The sequence below is a fragment of the Hyla sarda genome, chromosome 5 (genome assembly GCF_029499605.1).
Source record: "Hyla sarda isolate aHylSar1 chromosome 5, aHylSar1.hap1, whole genome shotgun sequence".
NCBI classification, from domain to species: domain Eukaryota; kingdom Metazoa; phylum Chordata; class Amphibia; order Anura; family Hylidae; genus Hyla; species Hyla sarda.
The window spans coordinates 90,540,501-90,565,521 of record NC_079193.1 but is presented as its reverse complement, the minus strand read 5'-3'; the positions used below and the strand labels follow the sequence as shown (position 1 = coordinate 90,565,521).

Below are 25,021 nucleotides of genomic sequence, written 5' to 3'. Positions count from 1 at the left end.
TGGCATACCCTTTTGGAAACTACACCCCTCAAGGCACGTAACAAGGGGTCCAGTGTAGAATTTTTTGGGGTTCCCCTTTGATCCTCATGGGCTAGCTCCCAAGTTTGTGGTTAATGTACCTTGGATATGAGAATGGATAGGTATGGGCTGTTTGCCCTGAAGCAAGATGGCCGCCATATGTATGCGCATGCCCATGATGATGAATGCCTTGCCCTCACCTAAGATGACACTGCTTGGTATGTCCGGTGTATGCGCACGCGCCTGAAGCATGCAGGGATCCGGACTTGGGAAGTCAGTGAAGTGTGCGCTGAGATTATAGCACACTTCCGGACTTGCGCACCGGCTATATTTACAAACAGAGGACGCATGGATGAAGCGACGAATCAGGTGTGTGACACATGAGTATGGAGGTGGGGTATCATCTCCATGTTAGACTGCATTCTAACAGAAAGTAGCACTTGTTCTTGTATTAGTGATAACAAACCTAACAGTAGTGAGGTAAGTAATGTGAATTTACTATAGGGGAAAAAGTAAACTGTACATTAATATAACTTACCACTGCCCTGCTTTAAAAGTAAACTCTCTGTTTTCCACAGAAAGACGGACTCTCTTCACAGTGGTAGATTCATTGGTTATTCCACAAACTTTTGCAGAAGAAATAATCTGTTAAAAAGGGAAAACAAAAGTGTTAATCTGCTCTATAAACTGCTAAAAGGGTTCTGGTTTCTATGGAAATTTCTACAGAAAACAGACCTCTAGTAGAAATACAGATAGGGTAGGGTCACACATAGCATATATGCTGCATATTCTTCTATGAGCACCTACCCGTGGCAGCCCTGTGTGTGCAGTAATGTTTGGAGGCAAGCCCAGCATGTAGTCCAGCCTCCAAACCTCACTGCAAACACAGGGCTGTCCTATGTGTCTGCTCATAGGAGAATATGCAGCATATTTCCTGGATTTTGTGCAGCATAAAATACGCTGCATATACACTAAATGTAACCCTACCCTTAGGGTGTACTCACACATACAGTATCCTGCGCATATTTGATGCGCAGGATTTGAAGCTGCAGATTTGAGGCTGTGTTCAGTCCTTTTGTTTGCACTTAACTCCGCAGCATAAAATCCTGTGCATAAAATATACGCAGGATACTGTACATGTGAATACACCCTTTATCGACCAGGGGTAAAAGCCCACTGAGCCGTCCATTAGCAATGCGAGCCTTTACTTCTGCTTCTCTATGAATTAGGGGGCCAGAGTGCTTCGAGGACTGGTGAGTAGAGCAGCGAGAGTCAGGCCCCATACAAGAGATTGCAGGGGTCCAAGCAGTCAGACTTCCCAGTGATCAGACACTTGGATCTAGTGAGGGAATCCTCTAGTGAGGTACTCTGTTGGAAACATCTTATCCCCTATCCAAAGAATAGAGGATAAGATGTTAGATCGTGTGGGTCCCTCTGTTGCGGACCCCCACGATCTCCACTGCGGCATGCAAGGAGCGAACTCCGCTCTGTGCCAGATGACTGGCCATGCAAGCCGCCACGCCCCCTCTATTTACTTCTATCAGAGGAGGCGTGATGGCTATGTACTAGCCGTCACGCCCTCTCCCATAGGCATGAGTGGAGGGTGGCGTGGCGCGATGTCACAAACGCGGAAGCTGCAAGCTTCCATGTTCCGTACGCAGCGGACGCCGGCCCGGAGATCGCAGCAGTGGTACCACCGCGATCAGACATCTTATCTCCTATCCTTTGGATAGGTTATAAGATGTTTCCAACTGAGTAGCCCTTTAAGTTTCTGATTGTCTTTATTGTTTTGGAATGGTAAAAGGCAGTATATTTTCGTTTCCAGTTCCCTTCATAACTAAATAAATAATGTATAATTCTAACAGATAGCTAAAACCAATCCTCATACAACTAACAACTAGACGTCCAGATGGTAGAACGAGACATACCTATTATCTATAGGAAGCAAATACAGTGGTCCCTCAAGTTACAATATTAATTGGTTCCAGGACGACCATTGTATGTTGAAACCATCGTATGTTGAGACCATAACTCTATGGAAACCTGGTAATTGGTTCTGAAGCCCCAAAATGTCATCCAAAAATTGGAAAAAGTGAGGATTAAAGATAAATAAGTAGATAACTAATATAGATAAAGCAAATACTTACATATAAAAGTAAGAAAGATCTGCTGGGAGCTGTAATCACTGTCTATTTCAGTGTTTCCCAAAGAGGTTGCCTCCAGATGTTGCAAAACTACAACTCCCAGCATGCCCTGACAGCCAAAGGCTGTCCGGGCATGATGGGAGTTGTAGTTTTGCAACAGCTGGAGGCAACCTCTTTGGGAAACACTGGTCTATGTAGAGGACAGGAGCTTCTTCAGGGTCCTGTACAGAACACGCAGTGTCCTAAAAAAAAAAAAGGAAAATGGAGCCGCCCTCACCTGATGCCCAAAGGAGCCGCCAACCCTGGTACAGGTAAAGAGTAGTAGAGAACATGTAATATCTCCCTGTACTGTAGGGGGCGCTAACAGACACCAGTCAGTGCATGCACTTTAGGAATGCAGGGGTTTTACCAGTGAAATATCCATTCTGATTGGTCAGTTGTTCCGGCCATTGACATGTTTTGCAGATCTGGACTGTCTGTACATTGTATGTTGAGTCTGGTTTCAAGTTACAATGGTCCAGAAAAGACCATTGTATGTTGAAAATATTGTATGTTGAGGCAATTGTAAGTTGAGGGATCACTGTACAGAGTAGAGAAAATGAGGATGTCAAATTAATCAGATACGACATCTGGCAACTGAAATCCAGGCAAAAGTCTTTCAGTATATAAACACATAGTATATATGCAGCGGATCTTCCATAATGGATTTAGTGCAAAAAAACAGGCAGCGTATTACAGTAGCAACACATAGTATGGGATTGTATTCACTAAGGATGAAGCTCTTTTATTTTTGCCTTTTTCATCCCACCCCCTGCCTTTTAACAACCATAACTCTTAATTGTCCACCTACAGGGTTATATGACGGATTGTTTTATGTGTCACCAATTGTACTTTCTAAAAGACATCACTCATTTTATGACAAAAACTACAGCAAAATGAAAAGATTAATGAAACTTTTGTTTGGCTTTGTTTCTATGCACTGGGATTTTCTGTAAAATACCTTTTTAAACATTTTATTTTCCTTTTGTAAGAAAATAAGTATGCTTCTAAGCCCTATAACTTTTTTTTTATACTATTACATATATGGGGCTGTATGAGGGCTAATATTTTTGTGCTGTGATCTGTAGTTTTTATTGGTAAAATTTTTGTTTAGATGAGACATTCTAAACACTTTTTATTCTTTTTTTTTCTTTCCCTGGTATACAATGTGACCAAAAATCATCAATGGAGAATTTGGTAACTTTTTTTTAAACTTTTTGTGCCATTCACCATGCAGTAACATAATATTTTTATAGTTTGGACAATTCTGCATGCAGCAATATCAAATATGTTTTTTTTTTTATATAAAACATTTTTATATTAACGTTTACATGTTTTATTTAGAAAACAGGAAAAGGGGTTTGGATAAAAAATGTTATTAGGGAAGGGGTATATTTATATGTTTAAAAATGTTCTTTTATTATTTATTTAAAAAATTTTAAGTCCATATAGGGCTGTGGCACAGCATTGATCTGCAATATTGGCAACCTACTTGCACAGTCTGTGTAAGGCTGGCTGTACAGAAAGACCCCTAGAGAGCAGCAGAGTGGAGGGTTTGAGATGACCTGCCACCAACTTCATTTGTCAGACCACCAAGGCCATGCTGCAGGTGGTCTGATGAGTGCCCCCAAAGCCCAAGCAACTTTATTTTTCTGGTTTAGATGCCAAGATCAGCATTGTCTAGAGAGAGGGAGGAAGGCGCCTCATGTGCGGGATCAGCAGATCTTGTTAGTGGGGGTGGGGGACGGTAATTCCCAGGCCGCTTACCAAAGTTGGTTGTGCGCCCACACACAACAAGGTAAAATGCAGAATAAATGTAAATGAAGGTTCACTGCAGCCCTCCTGGGTAGAAGTATAATCAAAACAGGATGACCGTGAAATCAGGAGTTCGTCTGGTGCAGAGAGGAACCATCAGGAAGCCAAATAAAATCAATGGATTTATTAAATGCAACGCGTTTTGCTGCGCATGCGCAGCTTCATCAGGCATGCCTGGTGAAGCTGCGCATGCGCAGCGAAACGCGTTGCATTTAATAAATCCATTGATTTTATTTGGCTTCCTGATGGTTCCTTTCTGCGCCGGACGAACTCCTGATTTCATGGTCATCCTGTTTTGAAGATCAGCATTGATCAGACATCTAAAGGCTTAAATGCTGTACATCAGTGTGATTGCTGATGCTTGGCAATAACAGGGAGCCCTGGCTGCTGACAGCAGCCGTTACTTACTGGCTGTAAGGATGAGCTCAATCCCTTAACATGTTCAAGGTACACATGAGGATACTGTTTGATTTTACTGCACTGCCGAAATAAATACAGCGTCAAGCTTTTGTACCTGACTACGTGAGTGCGACCTTCATTCTTCATATTGGATTTACACATGAGGATACGCTGGAGATTTTGCGTCCCGCAAAATATGTAATGGGAAGATTTACTGAAGATAGTCACTAGTTACTGAAGATACTTGGTCCATTAAAAAAGTGTTATCCCAAGATTAATAAATAGATACAATTTACAGGATAAGAGTTACAGTGAAGACAAAATTATTTGATCCTCTGCTGAGTTTGTTTATTTGCCCACAAAGAAATGATCAGTCTATAATATTAACCACATTTCACATAAATTATGTTTATATGATTTGCATTTTACTTTGTGAAATAAGTATTTAACCCCTATTAATTCGCATGATTTCTGGCTCCCATTAGTCTTTTTATACAGGTAACGAGCAGAGATAAGGAGCAGTCTCTTAAAGGGAGTGCTAGTAATCTACATTTGTTACCTGTATAAAAGACACCTGTCCAAAGGAGCAAACAATGAAATCCCAAACTCTCCATCGTTGCCAAGACCAAAGAGCTGTCCAAGGATGTCAGGGACGAGATTGTACACCTAAACAAGGTTGGAATGAGCTACAAGACCATCACCAAGCAGCATGATAGGAGGTTTACAACAGCTGGCGGGATTATTCATAAATGATTCAGATGTTCATTAGAAAACTTCAGAGAGGCCTGTATATTTGCTTTCTTGAATAGGGGACCTTGCGGATGCTGCAGGATTTCAGTCCACAGCATAGTGTGTTACCAATTGATCTCTTGGTGACTATAGTGTCAGCTGCCTTGAGATCATTGACAAGATCGTCCTGTGTAATTCTGGGCTGATTCCTCACTGCTCTAATGATCATTGTAACTCTACGAGGCGAGATCTTGTAGGCATGGAACCCATGACTGAGGGAGAATCACAGTAATTTAGTTTTTCTTTCATATGCAAATAAATCCCACCACCTGTTAACTGCTCACAAGATGCTTGGCAATGGTCTTGTAGCCCATTCCAGCCTTGTGTAGATCTATAATGTTCTCCCTGACATCCTTGGACAGCTCTTTGGTCTTTGTGAAGAGTTTGGAATCTGATTGCTTCTGTGGTCAGGAACCTTTTATACAGGAAACAAGCTGAGATTAGGAGCACTCCCTTTAAAAGTAAAATGCAAAACATGTCATAGCTTATTTGAACTTAGTCTTTCTGAATTTATTGTTATTCTCTCTCTCACTGTTCAAATAAACCTAACATTGATCATTGATACTGATCATTCCTTTGTCAGTGGTCACAGGTGCAAAATCATAACTATCAGATCTCTATGAGGAACCTCTATGAGACCCTGTTGATAGGAGCCACGTTTTATTCTAGGGATCACCCCTGTAAATTAATGGGTGGGTCTGCCGTGGTATATGTACGCATGTTTTTGCCAGTATCCCAGCATCGAGCAGCCAACCAGTGGTGTTTACCTGGACAGATGGCAATCAAATAATCTTAGTACAGGATATGTTTCCAACTAAGATTAAACACAGTAATTTATTAGGCCCATAACTGTAAAACTTCCCTATCTATTCAAAGTTTTTTATAACATAGCATGAACAAAGCAACTACCAAATCTATTACTTATCATTGTCAAACACAAGTCTCCACTTTTTCCAATCTAATACCAAAACAAAATGAATGACAGGTCGTCTTCACAGAGACAGCAATAAGTTGTTATAGTCAGCACAAAAGAATAGCCACAAAGCATGTGGCAAGGTATGTCAGAGTGTTTGGATCCCATGGCTTAGTGCGTGTCTTCTTTCATGACTGTCAGCACATGGGACGTACACACTGACACAAAGCCTTCATTGCACATGAGTGAACACACTCAAGTCACTGTTACAAAACATCTCAATCAGAAGTCACGATTAAACACAGCATGTACATAATATAGAAAAGATATCTTTATAAACTGCACATTTTTTCAGTTGCAAAAATCCACATTTGACCAACTATAACTTTTGGGTTATACTAGACCCAATAATCAGGTGCCCATATTAACCAATAAACATTTTTCTCTTTTTCAAGCGCAACTGTCATGAGATTTTAGCCCCTCAGACTACTACAATGTTGTTACAGATGTCCATAAAATGAGTGTAACCATACCTTTTATGGGTTTTCCTCCTTCTCTTATAACTTATAAACTACATTTATCCAGCGGTCTGGCTCAGTTCGGTTAGGCGTAGCTTGGGGTTCGCCGCCACGCCTATCCACTCCTTTCAGCACTGGTATCGATGTAGTAAGACACAGTGCATCCACAGTGCATTCACCCCTCCTGACTTGCACGCACCACCACCCTGCATTGACAGAGCTCCCGCTTGCTCCCGCTGCCTATGTGCTCACTGCGCAGGTGCAGTACTAGAGGAAGGGAGGGGCGCATGCGCTGCATCTTAATACACAGCGATCCCAGCGCTGAAAGGAGAGGATAGGCGTGGCAGCAGCGGAGCTTTGTGAACCCCAAGCCACGCCTATCCGACTGCCCCAGACTGCTGGATAAATGTATTTTATAAGTTATAAAGGAAGGAGAAAAACCCATAAAAGGTATGGTTACACTCATGTTATGAACATCTGTAACAACATTGTAGTAGTCTGGGGGGCTAAAAACTAGTTGCACTTTAATTTTTTGTTATTTTATTTAGGCAAAGCGTGGACAGCCAAAAGGTAAAAAGTTATCCAGATTAGTGGTCTCCAAATTATAGACCTCCAGATGTTGCAAAACTACAACTCACAGCATGCCTGGACAGCTGTTGACTTTCCAGGAATGCTGGAAGTTGTAGTTTTTCAACAGCTGGAAGTCCACAGTTTGGAGACCACTTATCTAGAGGTTAAAGGGAGCCTGTCATCACTTTCATGCTGCCTAAGCGACGTCTCTGGTGTAGTCACCAGCAGTTCTCCCTGCCCCGCTGATCTCAAGGGCAGATCTCTTTCTATACCCAAACTATCAATCAAGGCTGGTGGAGCAGGGAGAAGCCACAACCGTGATGGTTCAGGCAGAATGAAAGTGTTGACAGGTTTTTGCATAGCGAGAAGCCTCTTTAGGGGCAAAGTGCTCCCCCATTATTATCGTTATGCCACTTACAAATATCCTATTCGTTTCCAAGATCACAAAAAAAAAAGAGTTTTAACATTCACTTACATAATTTGGCAACATATGGTGTTTAGTATACAGCAATTTCATATCTTCTAATGAACAGAGTGCTGGAGGACACACCTGTTCAATCCCTATCCCAATAGCCAGCTCCCTGCGCAGCGATATGTCCCCTGCATATGCTCACAGTATATTATTATTGCTTTCTAAAGAAGTGTATATTGTGGATGTCACAAAGTATTTGTTTATAACCCTGTTTGTCCAAGGCAGCTACATTGCTCCAGAAAGTCACATATCACATGGTGTTAAAATTAAAAAAATTAAAAAAATTAAAAAAAAAGTGCTTGGCTCCTATTCAAAGTAGAAGCCATATTATTATTTTCTTAATTTTTTTTTTAATTAAAAAAAATAACAAATAAAATGTGATCTTTATAGAGAAGTAATCTTCAAATTGTGCACATCCAGATGTTGCAAAACTAAAACTCCCAGCATGTCCCGACAGTTGTTAGCTGTCTAGTCCTGCTGGGAGTTATATCTGGAGGTCCACAGTTTGGTGACCTAGGCTTTAGAGTTTACACACACTTCATTCATTGTGATCAGAACAATGAGTGAATGAATCCTTATGTAATATACTGCATAGCCAGAGGGATCAGAAAATGAGTCTAATACATTCACTTACCTCTTGTCTAAAGGTGTTGGCTGTTCTCTCCAAATGATCTGTCTTTCGTTGTGATGCCATTCTCCGTCTAAGTTAAATAAATCCAGATTCCAGAGTTAGAATATACATTGTGGTGCCTGGATCACTAACAGGTGGCATGGTTTAGCAAGCTGAATAAAAGTAAAGCTTCTCTTGTACATTTCGAATCAGTGCATCCCAGCAGACAGATAGCCAGCAGTAGGGACTGAGCCTGTTGTATTGTGCTGAATAACACGGAGCAATGCGACTTACGAAAGCCCTCTGTTTTACAACAACAGCAAAAAAGATCTACTATTTGAGAGTTTGATGAGCAACTCTTTCCTAACACAACAGAACTGCCATCACATGACTTTTTAAACAAAATTTTATAGTGCCTGCAAACAGATCACCTACCTATTCAGGGTCCGGGTGCACAAAGCTGGGGCCCTCGACAGTAGTGAGGCCGAATGACTAGTGAAAATTCCAGTAGCCCCTCTGAGCACTTGACAGGAAACAGAAACAGTAGCAAGAGCCATGGCTGAGGTCAAAGCACCCCGACACTTCTATCGTTCAAGCTGGATGAGAGGGATAACAAAGCAACAAGAGAGTGAGGTCACCTTTACAAATACATATTGTGAAACTTTTTGTGTGTGTGACTACAACACTTCTCATTTTGTTTCACTAAAACAAATTCAGTGCTATTGTGCTGCTAAAAGGGGTGGTCCACTTTTTTAAAGGAAATGCATCGTCAGAAATTATATCAGATTTTTACTATAAATTCATTTGGGGTATTTTATTTTTTATGTCCCTATCCACATAAAATTAATATCTTGAAACATTGCAGTTTTCACACTGCCAAAACTGTCTTATAAAATAAAATAAAAAAATAAAAAAAACCTGTCTTCATTGTCCATAGCAACAAGATAAATATATAATGAAAGCTGTGCTGTGATTGGTTTCCAAAGGCAATAAACTCTGAATGCGATCCCACTCCATACCCAGCAACCCCCCGCTGATTTCAATAGATAGGGGTCACTGCTAATAGCCGCCATGCGGCGACCACTGCTGGCAGCTATTACCATTTAGATCCCGCTGTCAAAGATGACAGTGGCATCTCAATGCATGTTGCAGGTATTGGTGGTGATGCAGTGGGTCTGACCTCCTGGCCGTTGTGCTGTAAGCGGACGAGCAGAGGGACCCTACCTGCCTCCGGCTCATCCAATCGGCACTCCAAAAGTGCTGGAAACCTCAGAAGCCTGCTCTATGGGAACATCGATAACACTGATCAATGTTGTGCTATGGCACAGCATTCTGCTAAAGAAAAACAAAATAGTGAATAAAACCTGCTAGAGATGGCACGCTCTCCATTCTTTTGTATGGGAGTGCCTGAGATGCCTCGAGTGTCTCTGCCGCTCCCATAGAAATAAAAGGAGCAGGGGCCATCTGTAGCATGCGCTTCTATTAGAGAGCCCAGGTGCTGGGCAGGAGATCTCGGGGGGGTCCCAGCGTTTGGAACTCCCATAATCAGACACTTATCCCCTATCTTGTGGTTAGGGAATAAGTTGTGTTTTGACAGGCTACCAGTTTGAGTGGTTAAACAACTTAAAGCAGCAATATTATATTCTATTATCTCAAATACATAACAATACCAATTTAAAAAAAATAAAAAAATCCAGTAAATTAGAGCAAAGATGGACAAATGATTGCAGGCTTTAGGAGTCAGCTGGATGAACCCAAGAGTTTTCCAGTGGCTTAGGTATAAGAACTTTTGTAGATATTAACAGAAAATAATGCAGAAAAATTAGGCACCAGTAGCAAATTCCTAGGCACATTGGCCATCTGGTATAATAGGATTTGTTGAGTCTTGTAGAACTTAAAACAAATGTTTTAAAAATCAGCAGTTTGTGATAATTATAAAAAGCTCCTTTGAGAATTGTTCGGGTGATGGATATATTGTTAGGCAGTATTCACTGCCTGACGTATACATAAGGGTACATTGTCCTACTGTGACCAAAAAGTGACCTTGTGTTCTTTATCTGTGAGGTATACCTTTACATACTGCAAAAAAAAAGATCTGGAATAGCATGGTCAACTACACTATTCCATACCTTGGTATAAAAAAGGATCTATAAAAAGAATACCTATGAATGTTTATTAACAGTTATTGAAAGAGCTTTACTGATCGTCAGTCATCTTTGCAGGTCTTTTGGCAGTGCCCCTTTGCACAGGGTCTGTTTGACGTCCTGGAACCTGAACTTAGAGACTCAAGCCTACTGTACCATCCGGTGCTTTACAGTCTGTTCCCTGGGGTTCTCGACGTGGAGGCCATCCAGGAGGCCTGGCGCCTTATGAACTGTTTTAAAGGAGTAGTCCGGCACGCACTTTTCTTATTTTATCCGGGCCAGGCTGCAAAAAATAAGAAAACACACTTCCTCTTGCCTGCCTACGCCCCCCTCCCCCGGAGCTCCAGTACAGGTGTTCGGTCGCGGGGCTGTTTGCTTCTTACTTCCTGTTAGCCCGGCACGTCACACGGAGCTTCAGCAGCGATGTCCCGCCTCGGCCGGTGATAGGCTGAAGCTCAGTGTGACGTGCCGGGCTAAAAGAAAGTAAGAAGCAAACAGCCCGGCGACCGAACACCTGTACCGGAGCTCCGGGGGCGCGTAGGCAGGCAAGAGAAAGTTTGTTTTCTTTTTTTTTTTGCAGGCCGGTCCGGATAAAATAAGAAAAGTGCGCGCCAGACTACTCCTTTAAGGACCCTGAATGACTGGCCAGGAACTGCCTTGTCATCAACAGGGAAAACATGTCTGTCCAGGACTGCCGCATGTTCATCCACAGCCTGCTGAGAGACTATACCACCTTGGACAGCCCGGACATCGATGAAGATAAAAAGTGAAGACCTTCCCTTCCCCATGTCCCCCTGAAGTTATTGCCCAGTAGTTTGGCCCTGTGATCTGCTTCCTCCCTACCCGCATAGTCTCCCATGCCCTTTGCCCCACCCCATAGCCCCAGACTCCTCCCCGATCACAGATTGTATTGTTTGGTTATTTCGATTTTGGTGTTTTTTCTCTTTCAGGATTGAGCGAAGTGTTTGAGTAGCATTGAGTAGGGAACCTGTGCTATGTATTGTACTGTCATGCTTTGTATGATGGTAATTTATTGCATGACTTGTAATAAATGATTATCATCCTATGAAGAATAGATGCCAGTATGGTGTACATCACGGGCATCCATTTAACAGATACCTTGGGAAGCTCCAGAGAAGTCACTATCCATTTTATGGACACAACCACTAGTGCTTCCCAAGACAGATAAACAGGGACCTCCTTCCTTCACTCCACCTTCCAGAGCTGAGGTATTGCCAGCCGTTAGGATTCGGCAGGCTGGATGTGGATCCTCTGTGTCAGTGAGGGATTGGCGTGGACCATACCGGTGGACCAGTTCTAAGCTGCTACTGGTATTCACCAGAGCCCGCCGCAAAGCGGGATGGTCTTGCTGCGGCGGTAGCAACCAGGTCGTATCCACCGGTAACGGCTCAACCTCGCTGACTGCTGAGAAGGCGTGGGACAGAAGGACGAGACAGAGGCGAGGTCAGACGTAGCAGAAGGTCAGGGCAGGCGGCAAGGTTCGTAGTCAATGGTAACGGCAGAAGGTCAGGAAACAATGGCATGGCAATCACAGGAAACGCTTTCACTAGGCACAAGGGCAACAAGATCAGGCAATACTGGGAAGGGGAAGTGAGGTTATAAAGGCGTGGAGCAGGTGGGAGCTAATTACACTGATTGGGCCAGGCACCAATTAGTGGTGCACTGGCCCTTTAAATCTTAGAGAGCTGGCGCGCGCGCCCTAGGGAGCGGAGCCGTGCGCGCCAGGACGTGACAGCCGGGGACCGGGACAGGTAAGTGGATTGGGATGCGATCCTCGAGCGGGCGCGTCCCGCTATGCGAATCGCATCCCCGTCGGCAGTGTCAGTGCAGCGCTCCCGGTCAGCGGGTATGACCGGGGCGCTGCAGAGAGGAGAATGCCGCGAGCGCTCGGGGGAGGAGCAGGGACCCGGAGCGCTCGGCGTAACACAGGCAGCCAATACAATTGTCTATTAAAATATGTGTTTGGTTGTGGTCAGCAGGACCACCACTCTAGAGATCTCATGGGACTAGAAAAATTTACTAGTTCACTGTTAAAGAAGCACATTGAAATCCATGGGAGTTACTGGAGGGTTCCTATACACTGCAGACCCCACTATTGCCCTTACATCAGTTAACCATGCAGGTTTAGAAGGTTTGTAGACAACTGGCGCCTCATTCTAACATCATTGGAGACATAAATGTATTATCCTATAAATGTATGTGATAACATGAAGCTCCCCATTTTCAAACTTTTCCAAATCCTGGGGTTTGGAAACAGTTGGGGGTGTTACCAAAATGGCTTAGATGGAGATGATTTCCAACCATTAGTCAATTCAAGAATAGGTATGTGATACCCTGTATAGGTCTTTACTGGTATTTTTAGTTACCACACACAGTGAATAACCAATCCCCCCCCGCCCCCGTATTTCACAATGAAAGTGCAAACAAAAACTTCAGCTCACCTCCCAATGGTCTTGCGCGGATCCTCAGCCTGGCCCAGCTTGATACGTAGCAGTAAAAGTGCATTTGATCCAGCAATTCCGTAAAACATTGATTCTTTATTTGTAATCCAAAGGCGATAAAAATCTTGCAAGACAGTACTCACATCACACCACCTAACCAGTGACAAACTGCAACATGGACGCGTTTCGAGCGCATGCACGCTCTTGAACAGGTGATGAAGAGTGCGCATGTGCTCGAAACACGTCCATGTTGCAGTGTGTCAATGGCTAGGCGGTGTGTGATGTGAGTACTGTCTTGCAAGATTTTTATTGCTTTTGGATTACAAATAAAGAATCGATGTTTTACGGAATTGCTGGATTAAATGCACTTTTCTTTTACTGCAATGTATTTCACAGTATTGTTTGTTTGGGGTCTTTATGGGTTAATATATGCCCTCTAAATGCATCTCCTTAGCAATAAGTTCCCCTCTAAATGCTGGCAGGGGCTGATCCTTGCTCTCACACAAGGATGTGGTAGAGGTAGTTTAACCACATATGCATGCATGAGAGATATCAAGATGGGTAATCTGCTGATGCCACTGACCTCATGCTGATTTTTGCATTTAATCTGGAATTGCCAGCTTGCACGACAATTCTGAACTGAGCTAATAGCTCTATTATTCACACTCATGAGTTATGACTCGTCCTGTGAACTGTACCCCTATAATTTGTCTGTTTGGCATCCTGGATGAGGAGGAATGGTCTCCATGATAGAATCTTCCTACAAGAGACACTCTATATGGGATGAAAATCTATAGCATTGAAATGGATGGGTGAACGACCCTCAAGGGTGTCACAGTGGAAAAAAAGTTAGTCAATACTCTAATTTCTTGTAAAAACATGATCTAGATGGTTTGACACCATCTATGTCTGGCACCATGTCTTTCTGCTTTTTGTCCTGACTCCAAACTCTCAAGTGTCTGCTAGGGACATACCCGATAGATCCTTATTGTGTCCCTTGAACATCAGCTTCTTCTTTATGCTAAATGTGTCCCTCTCCCCGTACCTCTACCCTCCTCCTCTTCCTTTTTTCTTCCATATGATGTGTGTAGATTAAAAGATACACAATACTGTTTTTTTTTTATTATGTTTTGTTTTCAGTATGAGATTGTTATACAATGATCTATTGTGTCGTTCCCCTGCATTCTCTTAATTGGGGAGATTTATCAAAACCTGTCCAGATGAAAAGTTGCTGAGTTGCCCATAGCAACCAATCAAATTGCTTCTTTCATTTTTAAAAAGGCCTTTAAAAAATGAAAGAAGTGATCTGATTGGTTGTCATGGGTAACTCAGCAATTTTTCTTCTGGACAGGTTTTGATAAATCTACCCTAATGTCCCTATGTTATTCTTCAATAAATCAAGTTTTACAAAGAAGAACATTGAGTCTCTCATAGGAATTATTGCTAGGCAACTCTGTCAAAAAGAGACAGAGTAAAATGTCCACTTTTATCCCTCACTGAAATTTAAAACTTAACTTTTATTAAATAATTTTTAACAAACAGTGAGTATAAAGAGTTAAAAAGGCCAGCACATCCAACACCACTTTGTTTATAGTGTTAGTCGCTCATTGGCGTACTCTTATAATCCCTATCTCAGCATATCTGCAGTATATGCCATACTAGGTGTTGGTGCTGTTATTAAAACACTTCTACAGTGCCCGCCCTAACATGTTTCGTCACTAGATGGGACGTCTTCAGAGGTTATGGGGCATGCCCCATAACCTCTGAAAAAAGTCAAATCTAGTGATGAAACATGTTAGGGCGGGCACTGTAGAAGTGTTTTAATAACAGCACCAACACCTAGTATGGCATATACTACAGATATGCTGAGATAGGGATTAATTTCAGTGAGAGATAAAAGTGGACATTTTACTCTGTCTCTTTTTGAAAGAGTTGCCTAGCAATAGTAACGTTTGTTAGTCCACCCCTCATTTGGGTCTAATTGATCTACTCATCTCATAGGAATTAGGCACACATTAGATGATGTAAGATTCAGTGAGTCTCTTTGACATCACATGGTACAGCTAGGGAATAGAATGGAGCAAATATCTACTGGTGAAAAAAAACTACTGGTTAAAAAAATGAACAGCACTTCTATTTGCATAATATAGTTTAGTAATGGACCACAAGATAACATTTTCATTGGGAGTGAAAGATTAATAGGTCTAAACTAGGAATGTCTAAATTCGGGGCCAAAATGGGACATTCGCACATATCGGGGGACGCCTCATCCAATACCTGATGCCCGGAAGCACACACTCTTATATTGCACTATGCCCCCGTTTTCTGTAAAATGTTGTTGCTCCTCCATTCTCTAGTGAGTAACCAAACAGCTTATGGAGGAGCATGTGACACTTACATCACTCATCCTTTCTCCATAGCGTTACACTGTGCTCAAAGCAGCCCAGACGCAATGGAGGATGCAGAGTTACATGTATGTTACATGCTCCTCCATAGAATGCCATGTTGCAGAAAGCAGGACCGGGGAGTGTAGTGCCAGCATTTTACAGAGAACAGGACCATAGTGCAGTATATGAGTGAGTGCTAGGGAATACTATCTACAGGGGTTGGTGTAACTAAAGGATTGGTTCCTACTTTCCACAGGGGGGAGCTTCTATCTACAGTGGAGGGGGTTACTATCTACAGGGGGCGGTTACTATCTACAGGTATTGAGGATGTGTATTGTCCTCAATACTTGCAGATTTTGCATATGCCCCAAAATCAGTGGGCAGAGAGACATAGCTTCTCCAAATAGAAAAAGAAACGTACAGGGCCCCCGACTCTTTGCCGAAATAATGCGTTTCGACCACCGCATGACGGGGCGGCAGACATGTCCCCTCAATGCAATTCTATGGCGGAGGCTGCCGAATGCAGCGCTCCGGCTCTCCCATAGAGATGTATTGAGGGGGCATGTCGGCTGCCATGTCATGCGGAGGTAGGGCACGCCCCCTTGCCAATGACTACCAGGGCCCCATACGGGAGATCGCGGGGAAGCCCAGCGGTCGGACCCCCCACCATCTGAAACTTATCCCCTATCCTTAGTACTCCTTTAAGTTTGTATATGTTGATCTGGTATATAAGTAGCTTGTATATAGCCTTTTTAGGAATTAGTAAACATGAGCAGTGAGAAAGCAGAAGATTTTTATTAGTATTTTTATTTTTATACTTTTATTCTGTGATATATATATATATTTTCACAGTTGATGATTTATGTGTGGGTCCAATGGTGTGAATAACTATTGTAACTGTATAAATGTTATGCATTCTAAGACTGGAATAAATGTATTTTTGTGTACATAAATCTTTGCACTCCTTGAGCACTGGTCTAGCATTTTTGTACATCTGGATGTTTTTTTTTACCTTGGGTATAGGCGAATTTTCATGTTGCTTGGATGTTTAGCGGGGTGACTGTAAGTAAGCCTATCCTCTAATAAATTTTTTTTTTTCTGGCTAAATGTGACTTTGCTAAAGTGAAGAGCTACACTTGATGCCCTTTAAATGTTTAGGATGTTCACCACTAACATTGAAATGTGACGTGTCGCTCTACAATCAAAAGTAAATCATAAACTGAAGCTAATTTTGGAGAATAATTGTACAATAGGAGCACATTCCATCTAACAAAAATGTGACAAACCTTTAGACTGGTCACCAGAGATCACAAATGAGTCATGTTCACCACGTCGTGAAGAAATTCCACCACATTATTCTACCTAAAATAAACATTAACAGATGAGATTTATAAAATGTACATGAACTATTTGGAGATACACAGGCCCTAGCTCACACATCTGAAAGGTGGAATTATGACTTACCAATAATTCTATTTTCCATCACGACAGCACCAACAATGAGATTGCCCCCCATAGGCCTCTATGGGAACGGGAAATAAAGAGAGGTTAAAAGGGCCCATCCCCTTCAGCCCCTCAGTGTTTATAAATTACCAAGAGAGCAACAACATATTATATATATATATATATATATATATATTTATATATAAATAATAAGGGTGGTATTTAATGGGTGCTGTCATGCTGGACTAATGAAAACAGAATTATCGGTAAGTCATAATTCCACCTTTTAATTTCGTCCCCACGACAGCACCAACAAAGAGACATACCAGATAAATGGTGATTAGGGAGGGAACACAGCATGCAGCACTTTTCTAGCAAAACTGAGGTCTTGAGAAGAGGCCACATCCAGCTTGTAGTGCTTGAAGAAGGTGTGAGGGGTAGACCACATCTGATCAAGGGAAGTGGAAGCTTTCTCTCCCCAGGAGACAGCCATAGCCCTGGTGGAATGTGCTTTAAGTCCTTCCAGAACATCTTCACCTGAAGATTTGTAGGCTTCTCTGATAGCGGATTTTAGCCATCTAGAGATAGCATTTTTTGACACTTTTTTACATTTGTTCGGCCCTTGGAACTGGATAAGTTCAGATCCGTACGCCAAGACCTTGTAACGACAAGATAATGCAGCACAGAACTTCTTATATCAAGGGAATGTAATTCCTCCTCCTTCTTGTTCATGGGGTTATTACAAAATGTAGGAAGAACAATATCTTGCGACCTGTGTCTGTTACTACCTTGGGAACGAAGGCAGGGTTTCATTTTGGATGATTTTATCCTCCAAAACTGTGAAGTAAGGGCTTTCTTTTGACAAAGGTTCACCGACTCTTCTGGCCGAGGTGATTGCCACTAAGAAAACCGTTTTCCATGAAAGGAAATTCATGGAAGACTCCTGTAAAGGTTCAAAGGGTTTCTGGGTTAGATGTGATAAAACCAAGTTAAGATTCCAAGGAGGAGCAAGGTTAGATATTTTTGGTTTCAATCTAGAGATTGCTCTAAAAAAAAAACTTTTAACCCATTTATGCTCGGCAATAGGAAAATCGAAAAAACAACCTAAGGCTGCTGTTTGTACTTTTAGAGTTCTTAAAGAGAGGCCCTTTTCAAAGCCCTCTTGCAGAAAGTTAAGAATTTTTGGAATATCCGGGTTAAGTATATCAGGAGGGGATTTACCACACCATGATAGAAATTTTTTTAATTTTCTCAAATAAAAGGCAGTAGTAGAGTCTTTCTTACTTTTTAGTAGAGTGTTTACAACCTTTTTAGACAGTCCCTTCTGTTCTAGAGTGTACCTTTCAGCAGCCATGCCGCTAGTTGCAACTGCCCTGGATCCTTGTATTGAAGATGGTCCTGACTTAACAGGTTGGCACTCCGAGAAGGAAGAATAGGATCTGTTAGAGACAGTTCTTTCAACACCCTGAACCAGCTCCTCTTTGGCCAAATTGGGGCTATAAAGATGACCCGAGCACTCCCCGACCAAATCTTTTGCAGAGATCTCATTATGAGTAGTAGAGGGGGAAAAGCATATGCCAGAAAACTCATGTTCAAAAGGCAGTGCTAGGTGCTGTAGTGGTGCTCCTGTATGGAGAAATGCAAGTCTTTTGGTTGCTCCTGTAAATGGGACTATGTCCCGCTCACCCGTTGTTGGGCCTCGTTGGTTTCCTCCGGCAGCGATGCGGGCCGTGACAGGTAGTTGTCAGTAAGACGTGCTGACCTGTAAAGTGAATGCTGGGGGGAGCGGAGGCTTTGCCGGGAAGGATCTCACCTTCTTGCATGAGATTACTAATCAACTGCCACATGTTGCACTAAGGGGTTACTCTTTTTAGTCTTTGAGTTGAGAACTGTTCTCAAAGGGTAATGAGTTGTTTTTTTTACTACTTTGGAAACTTTGACATCCATTTTTGGGATTTCATTCCAAAGTTTTACATCCTCATCATCAAAAGGAAATCTGGACCTAAATTCTTTAGGAATTTGTAATCTTTTTTCTGGCTCTTTCTACTCTTCAAAGATAAGATTTTTAATGTTCTCATGCACATTAAAAATTTGCCTCTTTTTTTTATTTTGAGCCCAGCAAACATCTGATCCTGAACAGAGGACAGTTCTGGAGCATCAGGAATATTCATTGCACTCCTAACCGCAGTTAGCAATAATATAGATGCTTGCACCTCCTTATTTATAACAGACCGGAGATCCTCCTAAAAGGACGGGGACTCCTGTTGCACAATTTTCTCTGTACAGGGCTTACATAGGGGCTTAGAATGACCTTAAGGTAAAGTCCCTGAGCAAATTCCACATTTTTTAAGCTTTGTTTTTGGTTCTTTGGAACCTTCCATAGAATCCTTTACGTTTCTTCGAGGCCTCCTTGTCTCCCTTAAAGGAGAGAATAAAACCCATAAGAATAGGGGATAAACAAAGCAACCCCCACCCCCCCAAGTAAGTGAACCCCTGAGGGCCAGGTACTCACTGGGTTGCCGTCTTCCGAATGCTCCAGAGATGCAGAGTGTGTAGAGGCAGATCCATCCATGGTGACAGAGGGATGGAACAACCTTAAGTACAACCTTAAGTACCGTCCTACTTTGAATTTGGCACCCTTTCTTCCTCCAGACATGGCAGCGGCATTCCGAAGCGCAGCACCATCTTGGAGGCAGGACTTCCGGTAGCCGGCCAATCACAGCGCACGTACCCATGCAGTCACACACACACAACGTTACCGCAAACCAGAAGAGACAGTGGAAGACCCGGAGACTTCCCGCAGCCTGCCAAACAAGAGTGCCACGGGGAACCGAAAGGGACCGGAGAAGCTCCCCCGTAGTGGTATGACCCGGAGCATGAATGGAAGAGGGAGACCCGGAGGTGCCCAACTATCCCCTGCCTGGATTCCCCCTGAAAAAAACAACCCCACCAGCCCGGAATCTACAGAGGTAACAACCTCTCTGTATCATTGCTTCATAGGAACAGGAAACACTGAGGGGTTAAAGGGGAGGGGCCCTTTTAACCTCTCCGTATTTCCTGGTCCTGTAGAGTTCTATGGGGCAATCTCATTGTTGGTGCTGTCGTGGGGACGAAAAGAAAATACAGCATTAGAGTTCATAGACACAGCACTACTGTCAATCGAATCCGAAACAGTCACTGCTTTAGTCTATGCAGTAAATTAGTTAGACGGAACTGCACAGGAAGTGAACGGCTCAGCTGTCCACTTCACCGCTTCTATCTCAAGACTGCAGCAGGTCTCATGACTCGGTGCTATCAAAACTTTCGACATGCCTGGACAACATTTCAAATTTTTTGCCAAATGACAGTAACACTTTAAAGTCAAAGGGGTCCATGCCTGTCCATGGACATTTATGTTTGTATCCCACCTTGACAGTTTTCCAATGTATACATGAAACAGCACAAATGAGATCAGGCCTCAGCCAAAGCACCAGTTGCTGTGCAGTCCATGGCTTTGTGTTACAGAGGAAGACAAAAAAAGGAGAGACACACAAGCGCCCCTGGTGAAGTATGAAATGCACTGTTAAAGTATTACAGGATAAAAACACTTACCCTGTGACGTTGCGCTGGAGCACAACATCTATTTGCGTATTAATATACGCCGAGGTCCTACAGCTTGGTTCCTGCCGATCCAGAGGCCTACTGGTTTGGTATAGTAGACGCAAGTGAAAAGCAAAAGTGGAACTTTTTCAGGTGCCAGATTCCTTCAAATCGTCATTACACAAGGCTTGGAAACTGGATTAGTAAAATGTAGTTTATTGGAAGCACATTACGCGTTTCTGTCCCGGAGTGGGCCCTTTGTCAGGACAGAGTGCTGATCTGATCAGCACTCCATCCTGACAAAGGGCCAACTCCAGGCCAGAAATGCATTGATATGTGCTTCCAATAAACTACATTTTACTAATCCGGTTTCCAACCTTGAGTAATGACGATTTGACGGGGTCTGGCGCTTGAATAAGTTCCACTTTTGCTTTTCCACTAATGGCTTTGTGTGAGGCTACATTCACAACATGTTTAAAGGGGTATTTCAGGAAAAAACTTTTTTATATATATCAACTGGCTCCAGAAAGTTAAACATATTTGTAAATTACTTCTATTAAAAAATCTTAATCCTTTCAGTACTTATGAGCTTCAGAAGTTAAGGTTGTTCTTTTCTGTCTAAGTGCTCTCGGGAAATGCTCAGTTTAGAAGAGGTTTGCTATGGGGATTTGCTTCTAAACTGGGCGTTTCCCGAGACAGGTGTCATCAGAGAGGACTTAGACAGAAAAGAACAACCTTAACTTCAGAAGCTCATAAGTACTGAAAGGATTAAGATTTTTTAATAGAAGTAATTTACAAATCTGTTTAACTTTCTGGAGCCAGTTGATATATAAAAAGTTTTTTTTCCTGGATAACCCCTTTAAGGCATTAATTTGACACAGAGATTAGGAAATATTCCTGATACATCTTTGACATATGTCAGTAAATTTTTATTATTTCTGCAGTGGTCTAATGCACAGTAAAGTGAAGCAGGTTGTACTTTGGGACCTTCGAAATTAGGTCTCTTTAACTAGCCTTTAGTGTATTTTAGGGCTGCAACTAATAATTATTTAACGATTAGTAATCGATTTGTCGTTTCAGCCGTTGGTTCACCTGTTACTTTCTTCGTTCGGACGACGGGTGGAGGTTCCTGATGTCACCACTGCTGCTTCTTTACTGTGCCTTACTGCGAGCAGGCCTGGGGAAACACCAGCGGTGACGTCATGAAGCATTGCATGGCGCAGGGCTGAACCAACAAATCGATTACTAATCGATAAAATTAATCCTTAGTTGCAGCCCTAGTGTAATTAGATGTAGATGACTCTTCTCTGCTGTGCTTTACAGGGCACTTGACCTGTAGACTGCATATACCTGACCTGTAGACTGCATATACCTCTCTCCTGGTATATACCTGAACTGTAGACTGCATATACATCTCTCCTGGTATATACCTGACCTGTAGGCTGCATATACCTCTCTCCTTGTATATACCTGACCTGTAGTTTGCATACACCTCTCTCCTTGTATATAACACGGTATATACTTGACCTGTAGGCTGCATTCACCTCTCTCTTGCTATATAACATGGTATATACCTAACCTGTAGGCTGCATACACCTCTCTCCTTGTATATAACATGGTGTATAAACCTGATCTGTAGGCTGCACACACCTCTCTCCTGGTATATAACATGGTATATTCCTGACCTGTAGGCTGCATACACCTCTCTCCTTGTATATAACATGGTATATACCTGATCTGTAGGCTGCATACATCTTTCTCCTGGTATATACCTGACCTGTAGGCTACATACACCTCTCTCCTTGAATATAACATGGTATATTCCTGACCTGTAGGCTGCACACACCTCTCTCCTGGTATAGACCTGACCTGTAGGCTGCATACACCTCTCTCCTGGTATATACCTGACCTGTAGGCTGTATACACCTCTCTCCTGGTATATAACATGGTATAGACCTGACCTGTTGGCAGCATACACCCCTCTCCTACTATATAACATGGTATATACCTGACCTGTAAGCTGCATACACCTCTCTCCTGGTATATACCTGACCTGTAAGCTGCATACACCTCTCTCCTGGTATATACCTGACCTGTAAGCTGCATACACCTCTCTCCTGGTATATACCTGAACTGTAGGCTGCATACACCTCTCTCCTGGTATATACCTGGCCTGTAGGCTGCATATACCTCTCTCCTTGTATATAACATGGTATATACTTGACCTGTAGGCTGCATTCACCTCTCTCTTGCTATATAACATGGTATATACCTAACCTGTAGGCTGCATACACCTCTCTCCTTGTATATAGCATGGTATATACCTGATCTGTAGGCTGCACACACCTCTCTCCTGGTATATAACAGGGATGTGGAATTTCTATCGCCCGACGCCCCGGACTAGCAGTTTTGAGCGTCGGGCAGGTGAATTTGTCCGGCCCTTAGCCCGGCTTCGGGCAAGCAGGGCCGGACCTGACAAGTGCGGCGGATCTGCAGTCTCTATGGAGCGGGCAGGAGTCGGGAGCCCGCTCCATACAGACTGCAGATCCGAAGCAGAGCAGGGGAGATGAGAAGCTGTGTATGTCTCTCTCTCCCCTGCTCTGCAGACGTGCGGGGGGAGATGAGGGGGCGTGTCTTCTTGCTCCCCATGCAGACCTGCGTCCTCTGCCTTCACTCCCCCCAGCTGTAGTTTCGGAGAGCTGAGGGGAGGAGGCGCGTCTGCACAGGGAGATGTCTGCGGCGCTCTGCAGCATGTATGGAGCTCGGGATTCCTGCCCGCTCCATACTCTGCGGCCCCCGGCTGTTCTCAGTAGCCGGGGGCCGCCGCTAATAGCCAGCATGCAGCGATCGCCGCGGCTGGCTATTAACCCTTTAGATCGCCGCTGTCAAAGCTGACAGTGGCGTCTAAAGCCTGGGTTCTCAACCTGGGGTACGCAAAAACGCTGACAAATACCGGCCATGCATTGGCCAGTATTTGCCAGCGCATCGCCGCGGCAGCTCACTGTACAGTAGCGCGGCCAGAGATGCGGCCGGGGCTACTGTAAGTGAGCTGCGTGGTTGCCAGGGAGACGTGTGGCCTCCCCTGACGTTGCGCGGAGTTGCCGCACAGCGCAGGGGGACGTCACACGTCAGTGCGGCCCTGTGGAACATCCCGTGAAGCAGCAGGCAATGGGACCACAGGACGCCAGGTAAACAGCTGTATGGCACAGAGGGGGGGGGGGGGGGGGGTACTGTATGGGACGGAGCACAAGGCATTAAGATGGAGGGGGGGGGGGAGTAATAAAGCACAAGGCATTGAAATGTTATGTCTTGTGCTTTATTACTCCCCTCTCCCCTACCATCTTAATCCCCTTGCACCATTCCCCCCTTCCTCTGATCCCCCTTTTGCCATATCCGATAATAATGGCACAAGGGGATTAATATGGAGGGGGGAAAATGACAAAAGGGGATCAGAGGGAGGGGGAATAATGACACAAGGGGATTAATATGGAGGAGGGGGGGGGCTGATTATCCCCCCCCCCCCTCCATCTTAATCCCCTTGTGCTATTATTATCCGATATGGCAAAAGGGGATCAGAGGGAGGGGGGAGTTATCAACCCCCCCCCCCCCCTCCATATTAATCCCCCTGTATCATTATTCCCCCTCCTCCATCTTAATCCCCTTGTTCCATATTGGATAATAATGGCACAAGGGGATAAAGATGGAGGGGGAATAATGGTAAAAGGGAATCAGAGGGAGGTGGGAATTGTGGGACAGGGGGAGTAAGACGGAGGGGGAATAATAGCACAAGGGGATTAAGATGGAGATGGGATGCATTAGTATAAAGGTAAGAACACGCCTTTTGTCTGCGGGTACCCCTCGGTCTCAAGTTCCGCGTGAGGGGGTACCCGTGGACATACTTTTAGGCCTTGGGGGGTGCGGTCACCGAAAAGGTTGAGAACCACTGGTCTAAAGGGACATGTGAATGCTCCCTGGTGGGCTAGGGGGGTGGATCACCCCTCCCCCCCGCAGCGCGATTGCAGGGGGGCGATCCATTATGGAGGTAGCTGGAGAACTTACCTCTGCTTCCTCTAGTCCCAGCTCTGTCATTGATAGATCCTGGCTGGACCAGGCTCTATCAATGGATCACAGAGCACACAGATTAATAGAGTTCAATAGAATCTATTCATCTGTCTGAGGAATCTAATGATTCCTACTATAAGTCTAATAAAGTGTAAAAGAAAAAAAAAAGTTTTAATAAAAGTTTGAAAGACACCCAGTGGTCTTCAAACGGTGCCCCTCCAGATGTTACAAAACTACAATTCCCAGCATGCCCGGACAGCCGTTAGCTGTCCGGGCATGCTGGGAGTTGTAGTTTTGCAACATCTGGAGGGCCACAGTTTGAAGACCGCTGCATTAACCCCTTCCATGTTAAAAGTTCAAATCACCCCCTTTTCCTATATAAAAACATGCTAACATAATAAAAATAAACATATTTGGTATCGCTTCGTGTGTAATTGTACAACCTATTAAAATATAACATTATGTATCCCGTACGGTAAACGTAATAAAAATACCAAACCACAGATTTGCAATTTTTATAATATCCCAGAAAAAAAAAGTTAAAAAGCGATTAAAAAGTCAGATCAATACCAAAATGGTACCGATACAAAAAACAGATTATGGCGCAAAAAATGAGCCCTCATACAGCCTGGTATGCAGAAAAAAAATAAAGCTACA

The 25,021-nt window shown here is 43.5% G+C and overlaps 1 protein-coding gene across 2 annotated transcripts in view; it reads right to left on the bottom strand.

Annotated features, from left to right (window-relative positions):
- The window catches only part of OXNAD1 (oxidoreductase NAD binding domain containing 1), a 149,007-nt gene that overhangs the window by 52,245 nt on the left and 71,741 nt on the right, over nucleotides 1–25,021 (bottom strand). For both annotated transcript variants that reach the window (XM_056519921.1, XM_056519920.1), the window contains exons 2-5: nucleotides 16,567–16,642; nucleotides 8,723–8,883; nucleotides 8,312–8,378; nucleotides 557–663 (exon numbers count right to left, since the gene is read on the bottom strand). In XM_056519921.1, coding sequence (XP_056375896.1) covers nucleotides 557–663; nucleotides 8,312–8,378; nucleotides 8,723–8,844 — 296 coding nt within the window. In that variant the 5' untranslated portion in view covers nucleotides 8,845–8,883; nucleotides 16,567–16,642. The remainder of the gene's footprint in view (nucleotides 1–556; nucleotides 664–8,311; nucleotides 8,379–8,722; nucleotides 8,884–16,566; nucleotides 16,643–25,021) is intronic.